The following is a 21,487-nucleotide window of genomic DNA, read 5'->3' as shown; positions in this document are numbered from 1 at the left end:
GCGCCCACCCCCGCCAGGGGAGGAGCCACAAAGGGACAATTTAATAGGGCTGACTTGACCCCACCGGTCAGGACCAGGGGTGGAGCCGTGCAGTAAACAGGGGTCAGGGGGCGTGGCCACACTACCGGCGGATGTGGAGCCCTTCGTGAGGGCGCAGTGCCCAAAGCGCAGAGGAAAGCCAATTAGTAGGGGCGAGGCCAAGTCTGCGATGGATACGTGAGCGAAAGGCGCAGAGCTGCACGCGGACCGGCTAGGCGTCGGATACGCGGCACGGCGGCAGTGGGGACAGCAGGCTGTCTGCGGCATAGCGGACAGCGCAGGTGCCCAGGGGGCGGGGCGGGCCAGGGGAGGGGACTTTGCGCTAGGGGGAGGGGGGGGGGAGAGAGAAAAAAAAAAAAAAAATCAGCCTGGGATGCGCGCGCACCTGCTCGCGCCCTGCCCCCCACGAGGGAGGAGTCCATGGAGGCCCCGCCCCCGCGCGTCGCCTGAGGCGGTCAGCTCAGCTCAGATGCCCGCCCCCTCTGGTTAAATGGACCGGCGGTTCTCAGTCCCCGGAAACGGCCGGGAACTCCAGGGCTGCGAGCGCGATTGGCGACGGCTGCGGTGAGGCAAAGGTAACGAAGTGGGTGGGTGTCACTCTGACGGAAGGGCGTGCTGCGCCACGAGGCCCTTCGATGTGGGATGCTTGGGAGCCGGGCAAAATCAGAGTCTTAAAAAAATATATATCAAAGAGTCTTAACCCATCCCATTGTCCCCATTGGACTTCTGAGGAGAAGGTGATCCTAAGAGGGACAGAGACTTGCCCAGGTCTCCCAGCTTGGCAGGAGGAGGGCTGGAGCTGCAGAGTCTAACGTACTCCAGCTCATTGTAAAGTTTCCACCGGATTTCCAGGGTGAGATGAACCTAGGCAGGTCCTGCGAGCTCCAGCGCGGTTTTATTCAGTCCCCAGAATTGTGGCACTAGTTGCAATCCACTAGTGCTTTGGGTAACTTTGTAAACACGGTGAAAAAAGGCTGCCTAGGGAGTATGGTGAGAGCCCAGAACCAGAAATTTCTACCACCACTCCCAACCGTCCTCTCTCTGCCCCTGCACTTCCCAGCGAGTGGTTTCAATAATCAGATCTCAGCTGGGTTAGAGCCCAAAAATCCCCTCAAGAAAGGGGCCAACTTTTGAATGCTCTTCTGTTCTGCCTGTCAACAAGTCTTTTTTTCACCAGAGAGCATCATGGCAGAGCAGGTGGCCCTGAGCCGAACCCAGGTGTGTGGGATCCTGCGGGAAGAGCTGTACCAGGGTGATGCCTTCCATCAGTCCGAAACACATATCTTCATCATCATGGGTGCATCGGTGAGTCTCCCCCAGGCCCTGCATCTTAAAGTCCAAACTTAGAGTGTGATATTGCTGAAGGTCTTTTCCTGCTGGGTGCCTGAGCTTTCCCGACTAATTGTCCTGCAGCCCCTCAGGCTCTGCTTAGGTAGGCTCTCCCCCTTGCTGCTGCCTGTGTGCCGCTATAACCCCAGCACCACCTGGTATACACTCTCTTTGAGGCCCTTCTGAAATCTATGCACAGAAGTTGGCTGTAGACCTGTGTGCTAGAGCTGGGAGGTCCTTTGGGACTGTATGGTTGGACTTCCTCCTCCCTGGGGAGAGCTGAGATACAAACAGGGGAGGCTATTCATTTTGTATCTATATTTTTCAAACCTGTTTGTGACCTCACAAGTGTCACACAGTCAATTAGTTCCCGAGGCAGGTTCTGAGGTCTAATTTGTCTACATTGGGGACAAAATGCAACCTTTCTTTAAACACTGTCTCTTTGACCCAAGACTTCCAAGGCCTGATAAGAAGCTATGACCCACTCCATTGCTTAGCCAGGGTCACTGCCATTTTTCTTTGATAGGAAATGCCATGACTCCTACACTAAAGCCCCTCCCAGCATGAAGTATAGAAAGATCTACTGGATGGCAAGATGTGTACAGGGGCTGGTGAAATGAGCTGCCAGGGCTTCATCTCAATGTAAAAGCAGCCTCTTCACACTTAACCCTAGACGTGACCAAGAATCTAGTTAGCATCACATGGCCAAGAAACTGCTAAGCATCGCGTGACCATTTTTGCCCATAACTTATTGTATAATTTTTTTTCGATTTTATTTATTCATTTTAGAGATGGGGGGGCAGGAAGCATCAACTCCTATATGTGCCTTGACCAGGCAAGCTCATGGTTTCGAACCAGCAACCTCAGCATTCCAGGTCGACACATTATCCACTGCACCACCACAGGCCAGGGCAACTTATTGTATAATTTTGAGCAAGAATTCTACCAAAACTAGTTAGCTCTCAATAGAGTAGGCATTGTCTCGCTGTGCCTTTCACATCATAGTCCCCTCGGCTCTGGAGGACCTTGTTTCTCTGTGCCTGTATCATGATGTGCTGCTGCCGTTTGCAGAGCCTACTCCATGCAGACTTGGAGACTCTGATCAGAACTTGGCAGAGGAGAGCCAGAATGCAAGGAAAGGAGGACTCTGCCTGTGAGAAGGAAGGGAGGTCCACCCTAAGCACTGTCCTTCGACGCACCATAAGCCCAAGTCTGGGGAGTACACAGGAGGAACACATGGAGAAGGCTTGGCCTCCACCCCGACACCAGCATGGTCCCCTTAGAGCAGCTATACCTGTGTTGGCCGCCAACCTTAACAACTGGGACTCTGACTGTTAGGCCGTTTTTCTAAGAAACAGGAGAAGAAAGGAACTCAGGTTCATTTCTCCTCCTTTTCTCATCTGTGTACCAGACTGTTACAGGATGCTCCAACAGAGCATCCCAGACCACAATAAACGGCTTACAACTCGAGGCCCTCAACTCTTAGACGTTTCATTGAGAGCACTCACGCTTGCTGTGTGACCTGGAGCAAGTATCTTTTCTCTGAACCTGTGTTTGCACGTAGCAGCTGAGGGCCTTTGAAGCAAGTGCCAGGGGTCCTCAGGCTCTAGTGAGCTGATTCTCTGACTCCTCACTGCCTTCGCTTGTGGCTAGCCTGGGGTTGGGCAACCTCATTTCTTTGCAATCAGTAGGGTTCCCCTTTGCTTTCCTCTGCTGTGGGAGTGACAGCCAGAGGCTTCCAGAGCAGAATTGGGAAGTGCTGCTCAAGGGTCAAGTTGGGGAGCCAAAGAAGAGCCTCCTTGTTTGTTTCTCCATTCTCTTGTTCGAAGGGGCTGGAACAGGTGGGCTGGCCTCCCTTGCCTATTCCTTCCATATAGAAGATAGGCGGGACGGCCCTGTAAGAAATCAGTGAGTTTTCTGTTCATTCATCCAACAAATAGCAATCAAGTGCAGAGACACAGGCTCCACCCTCCTCCTGGGACCTGTGTGCTGGGGGACCAGGACCCAAGGTGAATTAGCAGTCCAATTAGAATTCAGAGTGGCGCGTGTGACAGAAGACACAAACAGGCCCTTGTGTCCCAGCGCCATCCCTTAGCACTCAGATCTCACGAGGGGGGACTGCAGAGTGAGGCCTGCAGAGCCAGGGCCAATGGAGCATTGCACACAAAGGGAAGAGCAGACACGGGGTCCTCAGTGACTGGTGGGCCCCCAGGGCAGGCTGAGCCCGCTTGGTTGTCCTCTGCCCTTTCCTCCCCCCTCACCTGCTTACCCAACCCTCGCCCGCACACCACCCAGCTTCCTTCCTGGGGGCACCATGATGCTGGCTCACAGAGTTACCCAATGGGCTTACAACTGCTCTCTGTTCCCTCTGTTACGTAGCCACTTGCCCCCTTCTCAGGATCCCCCCCCCCCCCAGCAAGAAGGGAGTGGAGGTACATACTATCCCAGGCCAAAAGTTCTGGAATAAAAGAAAACAGTTCTCCTTACAGCATGAGGGGAAGAACCTTGGGCCTGGCAGATTACTTCTCCCCCATCTGATATGACCGTGGCCAGGCTGGAGTGACTTCTAGGGGATGTAGAGCGAAATGGGGGTAAGAGAAGAGATAAGACTGGGAGTCCACTCGGGCAGGATTGGCTTGCTGTATGGTCCTTAGTGAGTCCCTCTGGGCCTCACTCTCCCCAGCTGGACCACCAGGGCCATGAGTTCAGTGGGTACTCAGGACCCCTCCCAATGACAGGCCTGTGCAAGGGATGACCTGTCAGCCCCGGCATCTCCCTTTCCTTGGAATGTTTCTGGACTGCCTTCCCCTTGGACCGATAAGATTCTTGCTGTGTCATGATGATATCGGCACACCCCCCCCCCAAAGTTCTGGTGATTCATGAGCCCCAGGGTGGAGGAGGAAGGCCCTTTCGTTGGCTTCGCAGCCAAGCCTACCTCAGCATCGCCCAGTTCTCTTGCCTCAGTGGCTAGGAGCCAGCTGGACCCCAGCCAAGGCCGGGGCTCCACCCTGGGAGCCCCAGCAGATCCTTGACCTGTGTAACCCTAGGAGGATGGGATGGCCCACCCCTGTTGGGCCTTCAGCTGGCAGCCAACTCCTGGAGCTCTCTTGTCACACCTTCTGTCCTAAAACCCTCACAGACAGACATCAGCAGTGGTTTGGGCTCATAAGACAGGATACTTAAGTCAAACCGAGGCAGCATCAAGCAGGTGGTGGCCCAAGCTCCTTTACCCCAGCCTGACCAGACACTGGTAGTTGGAGATCCTAATCAGGTTCTGCCTCCTTCGCTAAGTCACCATGTTCCCAGGCAACTCCTTCCCCGCTGTGGTCCTCAAGCAGACTTCAGTGTCTAGGAAAGATTGCCGCATCTCACCAAGAGCCCCTGAATTGCTACACGCCCACACATGGCATGCTTAGATTTGGTCAATGTCTTCCCACATTCCTTCTTGCAGAGGAGTCCAGCCCAGGCCAGCAGGGAAGGCATGCCTACCCCAGCCCAAAGATAGCAGCTGCCAGGCCCCACGCTGCCCGCTGCCCTGGGTCCTATGTCACCTCTTCTTTGGGTGACTCGGAACCCAGCAGACCGCTGGTTGCAGGGGCTAAGCAGAACAAGACAAGCAGGTTCTATCGCTGATTAATCCCAAAGGGAACAGCAAGAACAAACAGCTTGGGGTGTGGGGCACCGTGACTCAGCAGACAGGAAACTAGTCCCCTGTCGATCCATTGCCTGTAGTCTGTCCTGATTCCTCACAGCCTCCTGGAATTTGATGGGAGCAAACATTTTCTGCCACAAGGAGGGCTGAGAGGAGTTTGCAGGCTGTGTTTCTGATTGTTTCTCCTGGGGGGGGGGGCTAGTCTCCAGCCAGCTCTTTCTGGAACCAGCAGGGCCAACACTGAGCCAAGGTGAGAGGAGCAGAGTCCCCATCCAGCCCCGCTGATGGGAGAGAAGCCAGAGGTGGGCACTGATGATTCGCTATGAGCAGTGCCACTGTGGGGGCTATTGGGCACTGAGAGCCATGGAGGGGAAGCTCACAGCCCAGACTGGGGAGCACGGGACCTTGAAGGACCGGTGAGAGCAGCCATCTGATGAGGCTGTGGCAGTGCTTCTGGAAGGTGGCAGTTACAGTAGGGGCCCCCAGTGCCTTTTTAACTGCCTGTCTCCAGGGGAGTTTATAACCACTTTGGGTTCCAGTCTTACAGCCTACTTTTTTCTGCCTGGGGCAAATTCAGATCCATCCCAGCATAGCGTGTTCTCCCCTACCCCAATCCCATTGGTTGGAAGCACTCAGTGGAGTGTGGGTTGTGCCCCAGCCCATCCCATGCTCCAGTTACAGGGCAGGCAGATGAAAGGGTTCCCTGCTTTGTTCTTCTCCAGGAGCCTGTGACCATCCTTGTCCCTTCCTCTTCTAGCTGGAAGGGAGAATTCAGTTGTCAGCTTACAAAATTCAAGCACATTGGAATGGCTACAGCAACTGGAGCTTGGGGAGAAGAAACTTTGTGATTCTTTCTAGTGAGTTTTCTGTCAAAGTTATGGAATTCACCATATTGCTGCTCACAGCTACCATGTGTCACACCCTTGCTTTTATGCTGGAAAATTTCACATGTACACAAAATCAACAAAATAGCTCTATGAACGGCCATTGTCCGGCACCTACGGTCTTGCTTTACCCGTTTCCTTTCCTCTGCTCAATTTCTGTTTTTTTCAGTCTTGTTCTTTTTTTTTTTTTTTTTTTTTACTGTACAATTGGTTACAAATCTTTATAGGACATTGCCATCTCCCCAGAAAATTCTTGGATGACCTTCCTAGTCAAGCCACCCCCTACTCCAGGCAACCACTGATATAATTTCTATCACAGTAGATTAGATTAGTTTTTACCTGTTCTAGAACTTCATTTGTCAGTGGTTTTCAACCTTTTTACACTTAGGGACTGGTGAAAAGAGAATTATTTGGGGGACCACTAAGAAGAAAATCATCCTGAGCTAAGCAAATTCAACTAAGATCATTGGGTCTGTAATCTTCATACAGCACCAGTGATGAACTCTTTTGCAGACCGGATTTCTGGTGGACCAGTCCACGGACCAGCGGTTGAAAACCACTGATTTAAGTGAACTCCTACAGTAATTTGGCTTGGCATAATGTTTTTTTTAGATTTGCCTGTGTTTGGTGGGTGGATCACTAGCTCATTGCTTATTGTTACTGAGTAGTATCCCATTGAGTGAATATACAGCTTGTCCATCCACCTGTTGATTGATTTAAGCATTTGGGTTGTTTCCAGCTTGGAGATACTGTAAATTAAAGCTGCTATGAACATCCACGTCTGAGCATTTGGTCCACATCTTCTCCATCACTTGCCAGTCTTTCACAGTACAGCAAGTTCTAGTGGGTGTGAAGTGGTAATCTCATTAATTTGCCTTTTTCTGAGAACTGATGATCTTGAACACTTGCTCACATGTTCATTAGCCATTATTTTATCTCCCTTGTGAAGTATCTGATCAAGTCTTTTACTCATTTTCTTTTTTTTTACAGAGACAGAGTCAGAGAGAGGGATAGATAGGTACAGACAGACAGGAACAGAGAGAGATGAGAAGCATCAATCATCAGTTTTTCGTTGCGACACCTTAGTTGTTCATTGATTGCTTTCTCATATGTGCCTTGACCACGGGCCTTCAGCAGACCGAGTAACCCCTTGCTCAAGCCAGTGACCTTGGGTCCAAACTGGTGAGCTTTGCTCAAACCAGGTGAGCCTACGCTCAAGTTGGCGACCTGGGGGTCTCGAACCTGGGTCCTCCACATCCCAGTCCAGTGCTCTATCCACTGCGCAACCGCCTGGTCAGGCGTTACCCATTTTTAATTGGGTTGTTTTCTTATTTTATTGCAGGAGTGGCTTATGTATTCCGGATATAGATAAAATTTGGTGAATATTTTCTCCGTCTATGGCTTGTCTATCTTTTTTTTTTTTAAAGATTTTATTTATTTTAGATAGAGGACAGAGAGGAGAAGGGGTAGGGAGAGGAGTGGGAAGCATCAACTTGTAGTAGTTGCTTCTCGTATGTGCCTTGACCGGGCAAGCCCAGAGTTTTGAACTGGCAACCTCAGCATTCCAGGTCGATGCTTTTATCCACTGCGCCACCACAGGTCAGGCACTATTCTTCTTAATAGTGCCTTATGAACAGGAGTTTTTGATTTTGATGAATCCTTAATTTCTCAATTTTATTCTGGTTGGTTATTTCTGTATCCTATGTAAGAAACCTTTGCTTACTTTCATCTATTGATTTATTTAACCCAGCAACCTTGTTAAACTCTCCTTAATTTTAATAGTTTACCTATAGGTTGGTTTGAGATGGTTTTCTTTCAGGAGACAGACTGTCAACTACAAGTAATACCAGTTTTTCACTTCCTTTCTCATTCTATTTTTCTTTAATTAATTTTTTACTTTGAAATTAAATTTAATGGGGTGACATTGATCAATAAGAGTACATAGGTTTGCCCCAAGCAGTTGGCTCAGTGGCTAGAGCATCAGCCCAGCTTATGGACATCCTGGGTTCAATTCCCAGTCAGGGCACACAAGAGAAGTGACCATCTGCTTTTCTCTCCCTTTCTCTCCCCCTTTTCTTCTTCTTCTCCTCCCTTGCTAGATTGGTTTGAGCATCAGCCTGGGGTGCTGAGGATAGCTGTGTTGGTCCTAGCATAAGCCTCAGGAGCTAAAAATAGCTCAATTAATTCGAGCATTGGCCTCAGACAGGTTGCCGGGTGGATCCAGGTTGGGCGCATGCGGAAGTCTGTCTCATTATTTCCCCTCCTCTCACTCAAAAAAAGAAAGAAAAGAAAAAGAGTACATAGGTTTCAGGTAAACATCTCTATAGCATTTCAGCTGTTGATTGTGGTGTATGCTCATCACCCAAAGTGAAATCATTTTCTGTCACCTTATATTCGTCCCTCTTTACTCCCCTCCCACCCCCACCTCCGGGTAACCACTTCACTTTTATCTACGTCCATGAGTCTCAGTTTATATCCCACCTGTGTGAAATCATACAGTTCTTAGCTTTTTCTGATTTACTTATTTCACTTAGTATAATGTTCTTAAAGTCCATTCATGTTGTTGTAAATGTCACTATGTCATCATTTCTTATGGCTGAGTAGTATTCTATTGTGTATATGTACATCTTCTTTATCTAATCCTCTATCAAGGGACACTTTGGTTGTTTCCATGTCTTGGCCACTGTGAATAATGCTGTGATGAACATGGGGGTGCATGTGTCTTTACATACCAGTGTTTTCGAGTTTTTTGGGCAGATACCCAGTAGAGGGATTGCTGGATCAGATGGTAGCTCTATTCTCAATTTTTTGAGGAACCACCATACTTTCTTCCATAATGCCTGTACCAGTTTACATTCCCACCAGCAGTGATGAGGGTTCCTTTTTCTCCACAGTCTCTCCAACACTTGTTATTACCTGTCTTGTTGATAATAGCTAATCTAACAGGTGTGAGGTGGTATCTCATTGTAGTTTTGATTTGCATTTCTCTAATAGCTAGTGAAGATGAGCATCTTTTCATATATCTGTTGGCCATTTGTATGTTCTCTTGGGAGAAGTGTCTGTTCAGGTTCTCTCCACATTTTTTAATTGTATTGTTTGCTTATTTTTTGCTGAGCTTTGTGAGTTCTTTATATGTTTTGGATATTAACCCCTTATCAGAGCTGTTGTTTGTGAATATCATCTCCCATTTGGTTGTCAGTTTCTTTTGCTGTGCAGAAGCTTTTTAGTTTGATACAGTCCCATTCATTTATTTTTGCCTTTGCTTCCCTTGTCTTTGGGGTCAAATTCATAAAGTATTCTTTTCGGCCAAGGTCCATGAGTTCAAAGTCCATGAGTTCAAGGTCCATGAGTTCAAGGTCCATGAGTTTAGTACCTATGTTTCCTTCTGTGTAATTTATTGTTTCAGATCTTATATTTAGGACCTTTCTCATTCTTACACCTTTTTATTTATATATATATATATATTTTTTTTTTTTTTTTTTTTTTTTTTTTTACAGAGACAGAGAGTCAGAGAGAGGGATAGATAGGGACAGACAGAAAGAAACGGAGAGAGATGACAAACATCAATCATCAGTTTTTCATTACGACACCTTAGTTGTTCATTGATTGCTTTCTCATATGTGCCTTGACCGTGGGGCTACAGCAGACCGAGTGACCCCTTGCTCGAGCCAGCGACCTTGGGTCCAAGCTGGTGAGCTTTGCTCAAGCCAGATGAGCCCACGCTCAAGCTGGCGACCCCTGGGTCTCGAACCTGGGTCCTCCACATCCCAGTCTGACGCTCTATCCACTGCGCCACCGCCTGGTCAGGCGCTCTTACACCCTTTTAATTCTTCCACCTTGTTGCAAGGCTGGGGCCTCTAGTTGGTCGTTGACTAAAGAGCCATAGAAGGCACTCTTTTTACTCCTGGTTGTTTAAAAGAGATAATCTCAACATTTTCACTATGTCTGATGTTTCTGGGTTGGTTGGTTTGTTTGTTTTTTTAAGTGAGAAGAGAGGAGATAGATTCCCGCATGCACCCTGACTGGAATCCACCCAGCAACCCCCGTCTGGGACTGATTCTCAAATCAACAGAGCTGTCCTCAGTGTCTGAGGCCAAAGCTTGAACCAATCGAGCCACTGGCTGCGAGAGGGGGAGAGAGAGAGAGAAGGGGGAGAAGGAGGGGGAGAGAAGCAGATGGTCACTCCTCATGTGTGCCCTGACTGGGGATCGAACCTGGATGTCCACATGCCGGGCCAATGCTCTATTCACTGAGCCAACCAGCCGGAGTCGTTTGTGGGGTTTATCAAGTTAAGCAAGGAAGTTCCCTTTTATTTCTAATTTGATGAGTTCTTATCATAGTAGATGTTGAGTTCTCTAAAACAGTTGATCTACATTTGGTCAATTTAGCAAGGTTCCTAGATTTTTTAAATCTATATATAGTAGACAGAGATTCTTTATAGCTTTCTCCTTTAATCTGTTCATGTGAATTTCAGTGATTTTTGCTGTTTAATATCAGACCAACCTTTTGTTTCCAGGATGCCCCCCCCACTTGGTTCTGACACATTACAATTTTAACATTACAGGATTGAGTTTGCTAATTTTTTTTTTTTTTGCAGGATTTTGCATCTGCATCTGTGGATGTAAATGATATGGACTGAGAAGTTCTTGTGTGCCTTTCTGAGAGGTCTCAGTGCCAGGCTTCTGCAGGCCCCATAAAGTGGCTTGACAAGTGCTCCCCATTAGCTTGCAGAGAGTTGGCCTCAGACCGGAGCTTTCTCTCCCTGGCAGTGTAGGACCCACTGGCGAGGATTCCTGTGCCGGGTCGGGGTTGGGTTTGTCTTGGTGGGAACATTTAGTGAACACAGTCCTGTTTCCTTAATGATCATTGCCTAGTCAGGTATCTCACTCCGTGTCAGTAGGTTGGCCTTAGCTAGAAATGTGTCGTTTTCATCTAAGTTGTCAAATGTGAAATAACATTGTTCATAAAATCCCCTCTGTGTTGCCTGAATGTAATTTTGTCCCATTGTATTTCTAGTTCTTCGTACTTATTAAAAAGCAATCTTGCTGGAGAGTTGTCTATTTTTTATTAGTCTTTTTCAAATACCAGCTTTTGACTTTGTTCATCTTTTGGTTTGTTTTCCATTTTATTTATTTCTCCTGCCTTATAATTTGTTTGCCTTAAAAATTCTGTCTTTTTTCTGACTTTTTTTTCTTTTTTTTTTTTTTGTGACAGAGACAGGGACAGACAGGACAGACAGTAAGGGAGAGAGATGAGAAGCATCAATTCTTCATTGTGACACCTTAGTTGTTCATTGATTGCTTTCTCATATGTGCCTTCACCGGGGAATTACAGCAAAGCTAGTGACCCCTTGCTCAAGCCAGCGACCTTTGGCTCAAGCTGGTGAGCCTTGCTCAAACCAGATGTGTCTGTGCTCAAGCTGGCGACCTTGGGATTTCAAACCTGGGTCCTCCGCATCCTAGTCCGATGTTCTATCCACTGTGCCACTGCCTGGTCAGACTTTTCTCACTTCTTAAATTGAATGCTTAGCTTATTAGTTTTGAACCTTTTTTTTTTCTTTTCGAACATAAACATTTATGGCCACATCTTCTTATATGTGCTACTTCCATTGCCATTTGATTCTAGTGAATGGAGTTTTTGGGTTTTCTTCTTTAGCCCATGAGCTGTTTAGAATTGGGCTTTTTGGTGTGTTTGGTTCCACTTGCTTACACTAGAAGCAGAGATCATGGTCTGTGTGATTATAGGGTGGCCAGGTTGGTCTGGCAAGCATAAGGTCTGTCTGCCTCAAGGTGGCTGCTGCAATTATGTGGGCACTGTTAGTTCAGGGTCGGGGTAAAGGGCTAGCACAGGCTCTTATCGGCTCCCCTGACTACATACAGGAGCAAAACTGGTGTGCTTGTGGATGAGAGGTGACCCCAGTGGGGAGATGATCTAGACCAGTGGTCCTCAACTTTTTATGGGCCACGGACCAGTTTAATGTCAGAAAATATTTTCCCGGACCGGCCTTTAGAGTGGGATGGATAAATGCACAAAATAAAATTATGCAACCGGCATAAAAACTGTGGTATTTTTAAATATAATTGTCAAACTTTTATGAGACAAGCGTCAAGAGTGAGTCTTAGACGGATGTAACAGAGGGAATCTGGTCATTTTTTAAAAATAAAACATTGTTCAGACTTAAATATAAATAAAACGGAAATAATGTAAGTTATTTATTCTTTATCTGCAGACCAGTACCAAATGGCCCACGGACCAGTACTGGTCCGGGGATTGGGCACCACTGATCTAGACCATGTCCCCAGCTTCTAACCATGCCTTTTCCCTCTGCCACAGGGTGACCTGGCCAAAAAGAAGATCTACCCCACCATCTGGTAAGCATCGCCCTCCACGGCCCCCTGCCCGTCGCCCTCTTTGCCTTCCCTGCCTCCCCACCCTGGTTACAGCCGTGCTCTGCCCTCAGGTGGCTGTTCCGGGATGGCCTTCTGCCCGAAAACACCTTCATTGTGGGCTATGCCCGCTCTCGCCTCACAGTGCCCGACATCCGCAAGCAGAGCGAGCCCTTCTTCAAAGTGAGTGGTTTCTGGGGTCTCGGAAGGGGGCGTTCCCCCACCCCACTGCACTATGCCCCCTCCCACTCCTGCCTGCCTCTCCCCCTGGGGCCCAGCCCTGCCATCCCGTGCTGGCAGAGGGGCAGGGCCATGTTAGTACAGTCGCCTGGGGCCATTCACGCCCAAGCACTTCTGATCCTTGCCCTCAAAACCACCCACACCACCCTGCCAAACTGGCACAGAAAACTGCTCACCTGCGCCTCCCACGGCCTTGATGACAAGAGAGGCACAGGTTGGGATGTAGGAACCCTGTGAGCCTGAGACCTCTGTTTCCCAGCTCCCCTTCATGTGGACTCGCTGTTTCCCAGGGCCAGGACCTGAGAAAGCCTCCATGCCGCAGAAATTCTGCAGGTTCGGGTTTTCCCAACACACCGTAGTTTGGTGTGATGACTTTAGAGAGAGAGAGAGAGAGGTCTTTCTCCAGTGTGGTCCTCTCAGGTCAAACTTTCCTGAAGTCTGACTTCAGTCTTAGGGCTCAAGGTCCCCAGGGATGACTGGGCCCATCCCGGGCCTGGCCTGGGACTTTCTGGCCCCGTCCCCCGCAGTGATGCATGCTGCCGGCTGCCTTGGCCTCCCCCTTGGGAAGTGCAAAGCCGACGACATGGGAGTGGACCCAGCGTGCGGCTAGGATGGCGGACTTCCAGAGGAACCTACCCTGGCTGTGGGATTAGCGAGGAAGGGCTGACGCCCCTGTGTCGGTCTTTCCCAGGCCACCCCAGAGGAACAGCCCAAGCTGGAGGAGTTCTTTGCCCGCAACTCCTACGTGGCTGGCCAGTACGATCAAGCAGCCTCCTATGAGCGCCTCAACAGCCACATGAATGCCCTCTGCCAGGGGTCACAGGCCAACCGCCTTTTCTATCTGGCCCTGCCCCCCACTGTCTATGAGGCTGTCACCAAGAACATCCGAGAGACCTGCATGAGCCAGACGTAAGTCTTGTCTTTTGCCCTTTCTTTCTGCCTCCTTGGTCTGGTCTGCCTTGATCTGCTGTCCTTGATAGCACCACAAGAGGGCAGTATGGCTCCATGAAACTTCCCTTTGCTTCTCTGGCTTTTCGGTGTTTCCCAAAGTGCCTTGCACTCCCATGAGGAGGTGATGGTGTTCTGGGAGAATCCCACAGCCTGGACTTGGGCACGCCATTGTTTTCCCAAAGCCATGACTATCTCTTTCACTTTGTCCTGGTTTTGAATACAGAATACCATGTTAACTCTCGGTGGGGACTAACAAAGAAAGAAACTTTTTCCTACTTTAAAATCCGCAGAGATAAGTGTAGCCCCTGCTGTCCCCTCTTCCTGCTCCCCAACTAATGCCTGAGCCATTCCTGCCCCCACTCCCTGAAGAGAGGTTATTAGGGATGTGAGTTTCTGGCCCCCGCTCCCCAAGGAGGGTGTGGGAGTGACAGCTGTGGGCCCCTGCAGAGGCTGGAACCGCATCATTGTGGAGAAGCCCTTCGGGAGGGACCTGCAGAGCTCTGACCGGCTGTCCAACCACATCTCCTCCCTGTTCTCGGAGGATCAGATCTACCGCATTGACCACTACCTGGGCAAGGAGATGGTCCAGAACCTCATGGTGCTGAGGTACAGCTGGAGCCACGGCTGGGGGCGGGGCGGGCCGCCAGGGTCGGAGCGGGCACTGGGGGCCTCGACTGCCCTGCTGCTGCCCTGGCGAGTGCAGCCCCAGCCTCTGCCCTGCCCCGCCCCTCCTGCAGGTTTGCCAACAGGATCTTCGGCCCCATCTGGAACCGGGACAACATCGCCTGTGTCGTCCTCACCTTCAAGGAGCCCTTTGGTACTGAGGGCCGTGGGGGCTACTTTGATGAATTTGGGATCATTCGGTAAGAGCCTGTCTTCCTTCCTCGGTGGCCGGCATGGGCACGAGGCTCAATCCTGCCTCCCTGCAGGGTCACCCTCCTCGTTTTAGGGGGCTCTTCCTCTTCTACCCTAAAGTTCAAATTCTGCAGCAAAAGTGTCTGATTAGTCAGTGGTAGCTACGAAGGGAAGGGCACTGGCTCCTTCCTTGTCTTGACGGGACCTGGCAGACACTGAGGATCAGGAAGCGGGTCTTGTAACTTGTTGCCCAAAAGTCCTACTTGGAGCCCTAGCCCCCAGAACCTGGCCGATGGAGGGGCTGAGGCAGGCTCGGTCTTCGTGGCTGTCTTCCAACCTGGAAGCCCCTGACCGAGTTCCGCCTGCTTGCCTGCCAGGGACGTGATGCAGAACCACCTGCTGCAGATGCTGTGTCTGGTGGCCATGGAGAAGCCAGCCTCCACTGACTCCGATGACGTCCGCGATGAAAAGGTGGGGGGGTGATGCAGCCACTTGGTCCTCGCTGCCAGCCCCAGCAAGCAGCCCTGAGGAAGGGGTGCCCTGATCTGGGAGTCAGAAGCCCAAGAGGTTATGTTTCAGGACTAACAGTGACTACTGTGTGACCAAGGGCAGACCCATTGCCTGTCTGAGCTTCAGCTGCTCCTTCAGAAAAAATGAGGGTGTTTCGGGGGGGGCGCTTTGGGACATGAGGCTCCCCCGCTCTGCCCCATGCCCAGGGCTGCTCTGTGTTTACCCAAGGGACCTCTCTGTCCCCCGCTTCTATCCCAGGTCAAGGTGTTGAAATGTATCTCGGAGGCACAGGTGAAAAACGTGGTCTTGGGCCAGTACGTGGGGAATCCCAGCGGAGAGGGTGAGGCCACCAAAGCGTACCTGGACGACCCCACAGTTCCCCGTGGGTCCACCACTGCCACCTTCGCAGCCGTTGTCCTCTATGTGGAGAACGAGAGGTGGGATGGTAGGTGATACCTTGGAGCATGGCAGGCAGGCTGGCAAACCCTCACGGAGCCCTTCTCCCTGGGTCCAACCCGCTCGGCGGCGGTGGCGGTGGCCAGCCCGCATGATATGCTGAAGGAAGAAGGCCAGCAGGGTGGGGCCCAGCCGCCTTGGCGCACACGTGCATTCACACAGCTTCAGGCACACACACCGCCACTCACAGCCTCCCGCACACGCGCAGCATGTGGCCTGGGCTGCTAGCGGAGCGGTCCTGAGGCCAGCCTTCCTCCCCACCCAGGGGTGCCCTTCATTCTGCGCTGTGGCAAAGCCCTGAATGAGCGCAAGGCTGAGGTACGTTTGCAGTTCCGCGACGTGGCTGGAGACATCTTCCAGCAGCAGTGCAAGCGCAATGAGCTGGTGATCCGGGTGCAGCCCAACGAGGCCGTGTACACCAAGATGATGACCAAGAAGCCCGGCATGTTCTTCAATCCCGAGGAGTCAGAGCTGGACCTGACCTATGGCAACAGATACAAGGTGGGTACCCAGCCCGAGGGGATGGGCCAGGGGCTCTGGCTATGCGGGCAGCCTCAGTGACACCCTCTTGCAGAACGTGAAGCTCCCCGATGCATATGAGCGCCTCATCCTGGATGTCTTCTGTGGAAGCCAGATGCACTTTGTGCGCAGGTAAGGGGGACCCCTGTGCCCATGTCCGGCAGTGGGGATGGCCAGCTCCCTCCCTCTCGCCCTCCATGTCCCCACACCCCCCCAAAGCCACAGTGTGTCCCCTCAGCGATGAGCTCCGTGAGGCCTGGCGGATCTTCACACCACTGCTGCACGAGATTGAGCGTGAGAAGCCCCAACCTATCCCCTACGTTTATGGCAGGTGAGGGGGTGGGCAGGGTGGACAGATGGGAGGAGGACACTGGGGCTGGGAGCTTCCTCACGTCTCCCCTCTGCCTGTCTCTCTCTCAGCCGTGGCCCAGCAGAAGCAGATGAGCTGATGAAGAGAGTGGGCTTCCAGTATGAGGGCACCTATAAGTGGGTGAACCCCCATAAGCTCTAAGCTCTGGGCTCCTCCCCACCCCCATCTGCCTCTGCCCTTCCCACCTTCCCACTACCTAACCCCATGTCAGGAAGACTTCGGGACCATAGGCCTCAGCCTCACATTCCTGGCCCCAGGCCTAGCTACATTCCTCAGTTACACTCAACACTCATGCTGTGACTGTCCCCAGCCACCACTGGCCCTGCCTGAACCAGCTTCTGTCTAAGGAACTGAGCCTCAATGGAAGGAAGGAGAAGAGTGGCCCTTCCGTTTGTCCCAGGCTCCTCAGCCTAGGATAGGAGTTAGGGACGAGGGAGGGAATCAGTGTGTGGGCCTCAGTGGGTCAGTGGCCGACCCACACCCCCACTGGCTGTGGGCAAGCTCCTCAGAACCCGGGGGCAGGGGCAGCATGTCCACACCAGCTCCGGGGCCACTCCACATTCCTGAACCCCTGCTGGAGGGGACTTCCATGCTGCCCGGCAGTCCCCCGTGTCTTGGGGCCCCCGAATACCCGTCTGCCTCACCAGGCCGCCTCTACACTCCATGGCCCTCCTTGCTACTAGAAAAGCTGAAGCAGCAGTTGGGATTCCCCACCTCAGCCCCTGCCATTAAATCCATGAACAGACCCACCCGTCCCGTTTGTTTCCTGCCTGCCACCTGTGACCGTGAAGGAGGGTACCTGCACCTGGGCCAGCCTACCTTGGGGAGGGCCTCTGGCTCCCTGCACTTCTCAGGACCCATCCCTCACCCCCTCCCTGTCACGCGTTTTCCTCCACTGGCTGGGCCAGAAACCTAGATGTTCTTTAGCCTGACCCTGGGTCCCATCATGACCCAGTCCTGCATCCGTTACTTCCGGAGTCCCCCGTACCTCTACCTTCGTTCTGTCCCAGTCCATGGGAAACCAGGATAGATGGAGTTATTTTCAGCTTGCAGCTGAAGGCTTCACTGAGCACCCTGCCCACATGGACCTACGCCCTGACAATGTTCCTGCCCTGGCCAGGTCACTTGAGAGGATCAGTGAGGGCCGTTTGCACATACTGCCAGTCCATGGAAGTGAGAAATATTAGGAAGAAAAAGCAACAGGATTTTGAGACTAACGTCAGGTGCCAAAGGAGGGAATAGTCCATGAAGGCACCACAGCATGACCACTGAGGCAGACGGCGCCGGTCCTAAGGTCATGGAGTCTTGCTTGTATTTGTTTCCCAGGGCCACCTTAACAAAACAGTATGCACTGGGGGTGGGGGCTTAAGATCACTCATCCTGTCACAGTCGTGGAGGCCAGATGTCTGCAATCGAGGCCCAGGGCTGCACTCCCTCAGAGCCTCCAGGGGAGGGTCTGCCCGTGCTAGTTTCTGGTAGTGGCTGGCATTCCGTGGATTATAGATAAATTGGTACCTGCCCTTGTCCCTGCATGTATCTATCTCCCTCTGTTTACTTAGAAGGACACCAATTGTATTGGATGGATTACATGCCCATCATATTCCAGTGTGACCTCAACCTAACTTGATTGCCTCTACAAACACCTCTTTATTTTTCTTTTTTTCTTTTTTTAACAGAGACAGATAGGGACAGACAGGAACAGAGAGAGATGAGAAGTATCACTCATCAGTTTTTTGTTGAGACACCTTAGTTCATTGATTGCTTTCTCATATGTGCCTTGACCGTGGGGCTATAGCAGACTGAGTAACCCCTTGCTCAAGTCAGCGACCTTGGGTCCAAGCTGGTGAGCTTTTGCTCAAACCAGATGAGCCCGCGCTCAAGCTGGCGACCTCAGAGTCTCGAACCTGGGTCCTCCGAAACCCAGTCCGACACTATATCCATTGCGCCACCACCTGGTCAGGCCAAACACCCTATTTTTTAATAAGGCCACATTCCAAAGTTCCAGGTAGACATGGATTTGAGAGGGGACCTTGTTCAACCGAGGATACTCCCAACAAAGGCAGCACCCCTTGAGTGTCCCTCCCTGGTTCCTCTCAGCTGAGCACTGGAGAGATGGCAGGAACTGGAACTGTGATCCCTGCAGCCATTGGCCTGGGTTCTGTTAGATGCAGCCAACCAGGAACAAAAAGAGCACATAAAATGATCAGATGGTGGGTGGTATGTTTCCTGGAGGGAACAAACCAGGAAATGACCAGGAGAGAAAAGCAGCACTTCCGGGGAAGTGAGGACGCTGCGCTGGTGCTGGCTCGGTGTTCCAGGATGGAGAAGGCCCTCAGGCTATTAGCAAGAGCTTAGCCACAGGGGCTCCTCCCTCCAGCCTAGCCTATGGTCCTTCTGTCCCCTATCCCTGTTTGCGAAGGCAGTTGCCCAGGGCTTCTTCCTCCAACCATCCTTGGCCCGCCATTGAGAAAGCCAGCTGTTCTTGCTCCTTGGTCTCCCTGGGCTGGGATGACAACAGTTGGGAGCCCATTGAGGTTTGACAGGTGGAGCACCAGGTAGGGATGAGCCAAGGCTCTCGCCCAGATCTCTGCGGAAGCAAAACAAATGAAATTCAAATTGCAGGTTGGCCTGTTGCCATGCCATAAGCTAAGGTGGCACATCGCCCCCACCCCAAACATACACATCCCTGGGCACCATTCCTGCCTTCGTCTCCTGTAACAAGGAGATGGCACCTCCAGGATGTGGGGGGAGGAAGATCCAGTTCACCTGGACCCCACCAAATAAAGGATGAGCTTTATGGGACAGGGACAGGTCATTGACCCTTAAGTAAGGTGAGTTTCCAAGGTTGAATGTGGGCCTCATGGTCCCTCCTAGCCCAGGTCCACGTAGAGCACCTGAGAAGGCTCCATGTAAACAGGATTGGGGGCCAGGCTTTGGCTGGGGGGCTGTGGCCTTGACCCTCACTCCTGTGGCTAGCCTAGCGACTCGGGCCCCTGTAACCCTTGGCTCCACTGTGCTACAGAAGGCCTTACCCTTGACTCTGAGGTGCAGCCACATGGCTGTGATGGGGGTAAATGACGCTTTGCAAAAAGCCCAGGATGTCACGAGCAAATGGACTTCCAGGTGGTGACCCGAATGGTGCAGTGCAAGTTCCCTGAAGGTGCAGCCACGCCTTCCCCCTGCTCACCACAAGAGGGCGGCGTCTTCCTGGCTGTTCCCAGGATAGGAACAGTTAATCCACTCGCCCTGGCCTACAGTCCTGAAACCTCAAGTTCTGAAAATACCCGCCTGAGGAGGACATCAAACCCTTGAGGGGAAAACCAAATAAAGGCTCAGGAGCCCTTCCTGACCGTGGGAGGGTCTTCATGCTAGGAGCCCTTTCACAGAGCCCCACCACCACCAGAAGTTTACAGACTGGAGTACCTACCTAGCAGAGCTATGTGTTGGGGATAGTCCTCCCAGGTCCCCAGGTCCCTTGAGGAATCTGCTGCCATGGCATCACTGAGGGAGATGCTTCCAGAAGTGTGGGAGGGTCCAGGTAAGGGCAGCAGTAGGGGCCTGAAGTAGGGGAGGGACCCAGCTCCTCCAGGGCCCCCAGCACATGAATGACGGTAAGCAGTGGGTAGGACTGTAGCGGCCTCCCAATCTGACCCTGCTCTGGATGTGTCCACTATGACAGAGGCGTGAGGGAAGTCAACTGACACCTCAGGTCTGGGTGCTACACTGAGGCATAGATGTGAGGGCCCTGGTAAGGTCACTCAACTGTCACCTGACCTCTGGGTGTCTATGAGGGGGAAAGAGGTGAAAGCCCTGATGAGGGCAGTCAACCATCATCTCAGCTCTAGGAGCCTGCAGTGGGTAAGAGGCATGAGGTCCAGGTAGAATATTCTGTTACCTTCAGTCTGAGTACTTACAATGAGGCACAAGCCTGAGGGACCAGGTGATGACAGTCACTTATCACCTCATCTCTGGGGAACAGAGATGACCTAGTAAGGAAGGACATCTGTCACTAATATCTGTGTGCTTACACTGGATGCAACATCTCAGGTGTGGAAAGACACCTGTCACCTCAGCTCTGGGTGGCGACATTGGTGCTGAGGTAAGTGCTTTCAGCTGGCAGCAAACATCTACATTGGGACAAAGGAGGGCCATGTGAGGACAGCTAACAGCTCCCTCAGCTCTGGGTGCCCACTCTGGGGTTATAGGCAGGAGGCACCTGCACTAAGGCAGAAGCACATACGATTATCAGTTGACAACCCAATACAGTAGTTGGTGTCCACACTGAGAGAAGGGAAAGAGGGATCAGTGGATGGTATTAATTGTCACCTCAGGTCTGGGTGCCTACACTGAGACAGGGATATGAGGACCCAAGGTAAAACAGTCAACTGGCACCTCAGCTATGGGAGTTTCACTGGGATACAAGCAGGAAGGCCCAGAGGAGACATTCTCTGCCACCTCATGATGGTTGTCTGTATTGGGGCAGGGACGTGAGGGCCTATGACATGAGGGTCTAATCTCTATATTCCCATCAAAAACCAGCCCCAGAGAAAATAAGACTTGCCCAAGCCTGCCACATGAAGCCTGCAGACCTGGAACTAAATCCCAGGTCTCTGGCCCATCAGTCACTGGTACACCTAGGGATGGTGGATATGCCTCTGGATCCTCAAGGGGGCTCATTAAACCAACCTTTCCAAAGTGTCTGCTGTGAGCAATCTGTAAACACTGTCCTCTAAGAAACTACCAGTCTAGCAAATGCCCCAAGCCTAGGAGTGTGAGTAACCGAGAGCTTTGGACATCACAACTACAAACATTGCAAGGAAGACCACTGAGGAGCGCAAAGTGCTCAAGGTTCAGTATCCACAAATATGTAAGAGTTTGGCAAATGGTGATCATTATCTCTAACCCCAAATACCATGACAAAATCCAAATACCGCTGACTGCAGCAGCAGGGTCTGAAACGGATTACCTTGATCTTGTAAAGGAGAATGAGAGAATATTGTTTATGCTAGTGTTTTTCAACTGCTGGTCTGCAGATTGGTCAGCCAAAAATTTCATGCAGGTCCATGAAAAAGTTAACCACCCTGACATTGTATGAAGATTATAGACCCGATGATCTTAGTCGAATTTGCTTATGCTCAGGGTGATTTCTGCCTTAGCAGTCCCCAAAATAATTCTATTTTCACTGGTCCCCAAGTGTAAATAGGTTGAAAACCCTGCTGTATGCCAGTATAGAAGTTACTGGATTCTAACCAGAGGTCTGCCATTGCCTAGCTCTATAAGCTTTCTCTGTATTTTG

At 51.3% G+C, this 21,487-nt stretch overlaps 1 protein-coding gene across 2 annotated transcripts; it reads left to right on the top strand.

The window, feature by feature from the left end:
* Window positions 1-127: 127 nt before the first annotated feature.
* G6PD (glucose-6-phosphate dehydrogenase) lies at window positions 128-16,936 on the top strand. Of its 2 annotated transcripts, none has more exons than XM_066356496.1 (13): window positions 128-320; window positions 1,217-1,344; window positions 12,238-12,275; window positions 12,365-12,473; window positions 13,222-13,439; window positions 13,929-14,087; window positions 14,219-14,344; window positions 14,714-14,807; window positions 15,105-15,291; window positions 15,568-15,803; window positions 15,877-15,953; window positions 16,060-16,152; window positions 16,242-16,936. In XM_066356496.1, exons 2-13 carry the CDS (start codon window positions 1,225-1,227, stop codon window positions 16,330-16,332), a joined length of 1,548 nt encoding a protein of 515 aa, XP_066212593.1. In that variant the 5' UTR covers window positions 128-320; window positions 1,217-1,224; the 3' UTR covers window positions 16,333-16,936. The 2 variants fall into 2 exon arrangements, with proteins under 2 accessions (XP_066212593.1, XP_066212592.1); XM_066356495.1 differs by lacking the exon at window positions 128-320 and adding an exon at window positions 410-614.
* Window positions 16,937-21,487: the final 4,551 nt, after the last annotated feature.

Source organism: Saccopteryx leptura, chromosome X (genome assembly GCF_036850995.1).
Source record: "Saccopteryx leptura isolate mSacLep1 chromosome X, mSacLep1_pri_phased_curated, whole genome shotgun sequence".
Lineage (NCBI taxonomy): Eukaryota > Metazoa > Chordata > Mammalia > Chiroptera > Emballonuridae > Saccopteryx > Saccopteryx leptura.
The sequence above is the reverse complement of the archived record's forward strand: the minus strand, read 5'-3'. Positions and strand labels throughout refer to the sequence as shown.

What these genes read in the sequence shown, in the direction of transcription:
- G6PD (XM_066356496.1), top strand. Translation starts at nt 1,225, where the DNA reads ATGGCAGAGCAGGTGGCCCTGAGCCGAACCCAGGTGTGTGGGATCCTG. An exon ending in GGAGAACGAGAGGTGGGATG is followed by an intron (nt 15,292 to 15,567) that starts GTAGGTGATACC and finishes CTCCCCACCCAG; the next exon opens with GGGTGCCCTTCATTCTGCGC. An exon ending in ATCCCCTACGTTTATGGCAG is followed by an intron (nt 16,153 to 16,241) that starts GTGAGGGGGTGG and finishes TCTCTCTCTCAG; the next exon opens with CCGTGGCCCAGCAGAAGCAG.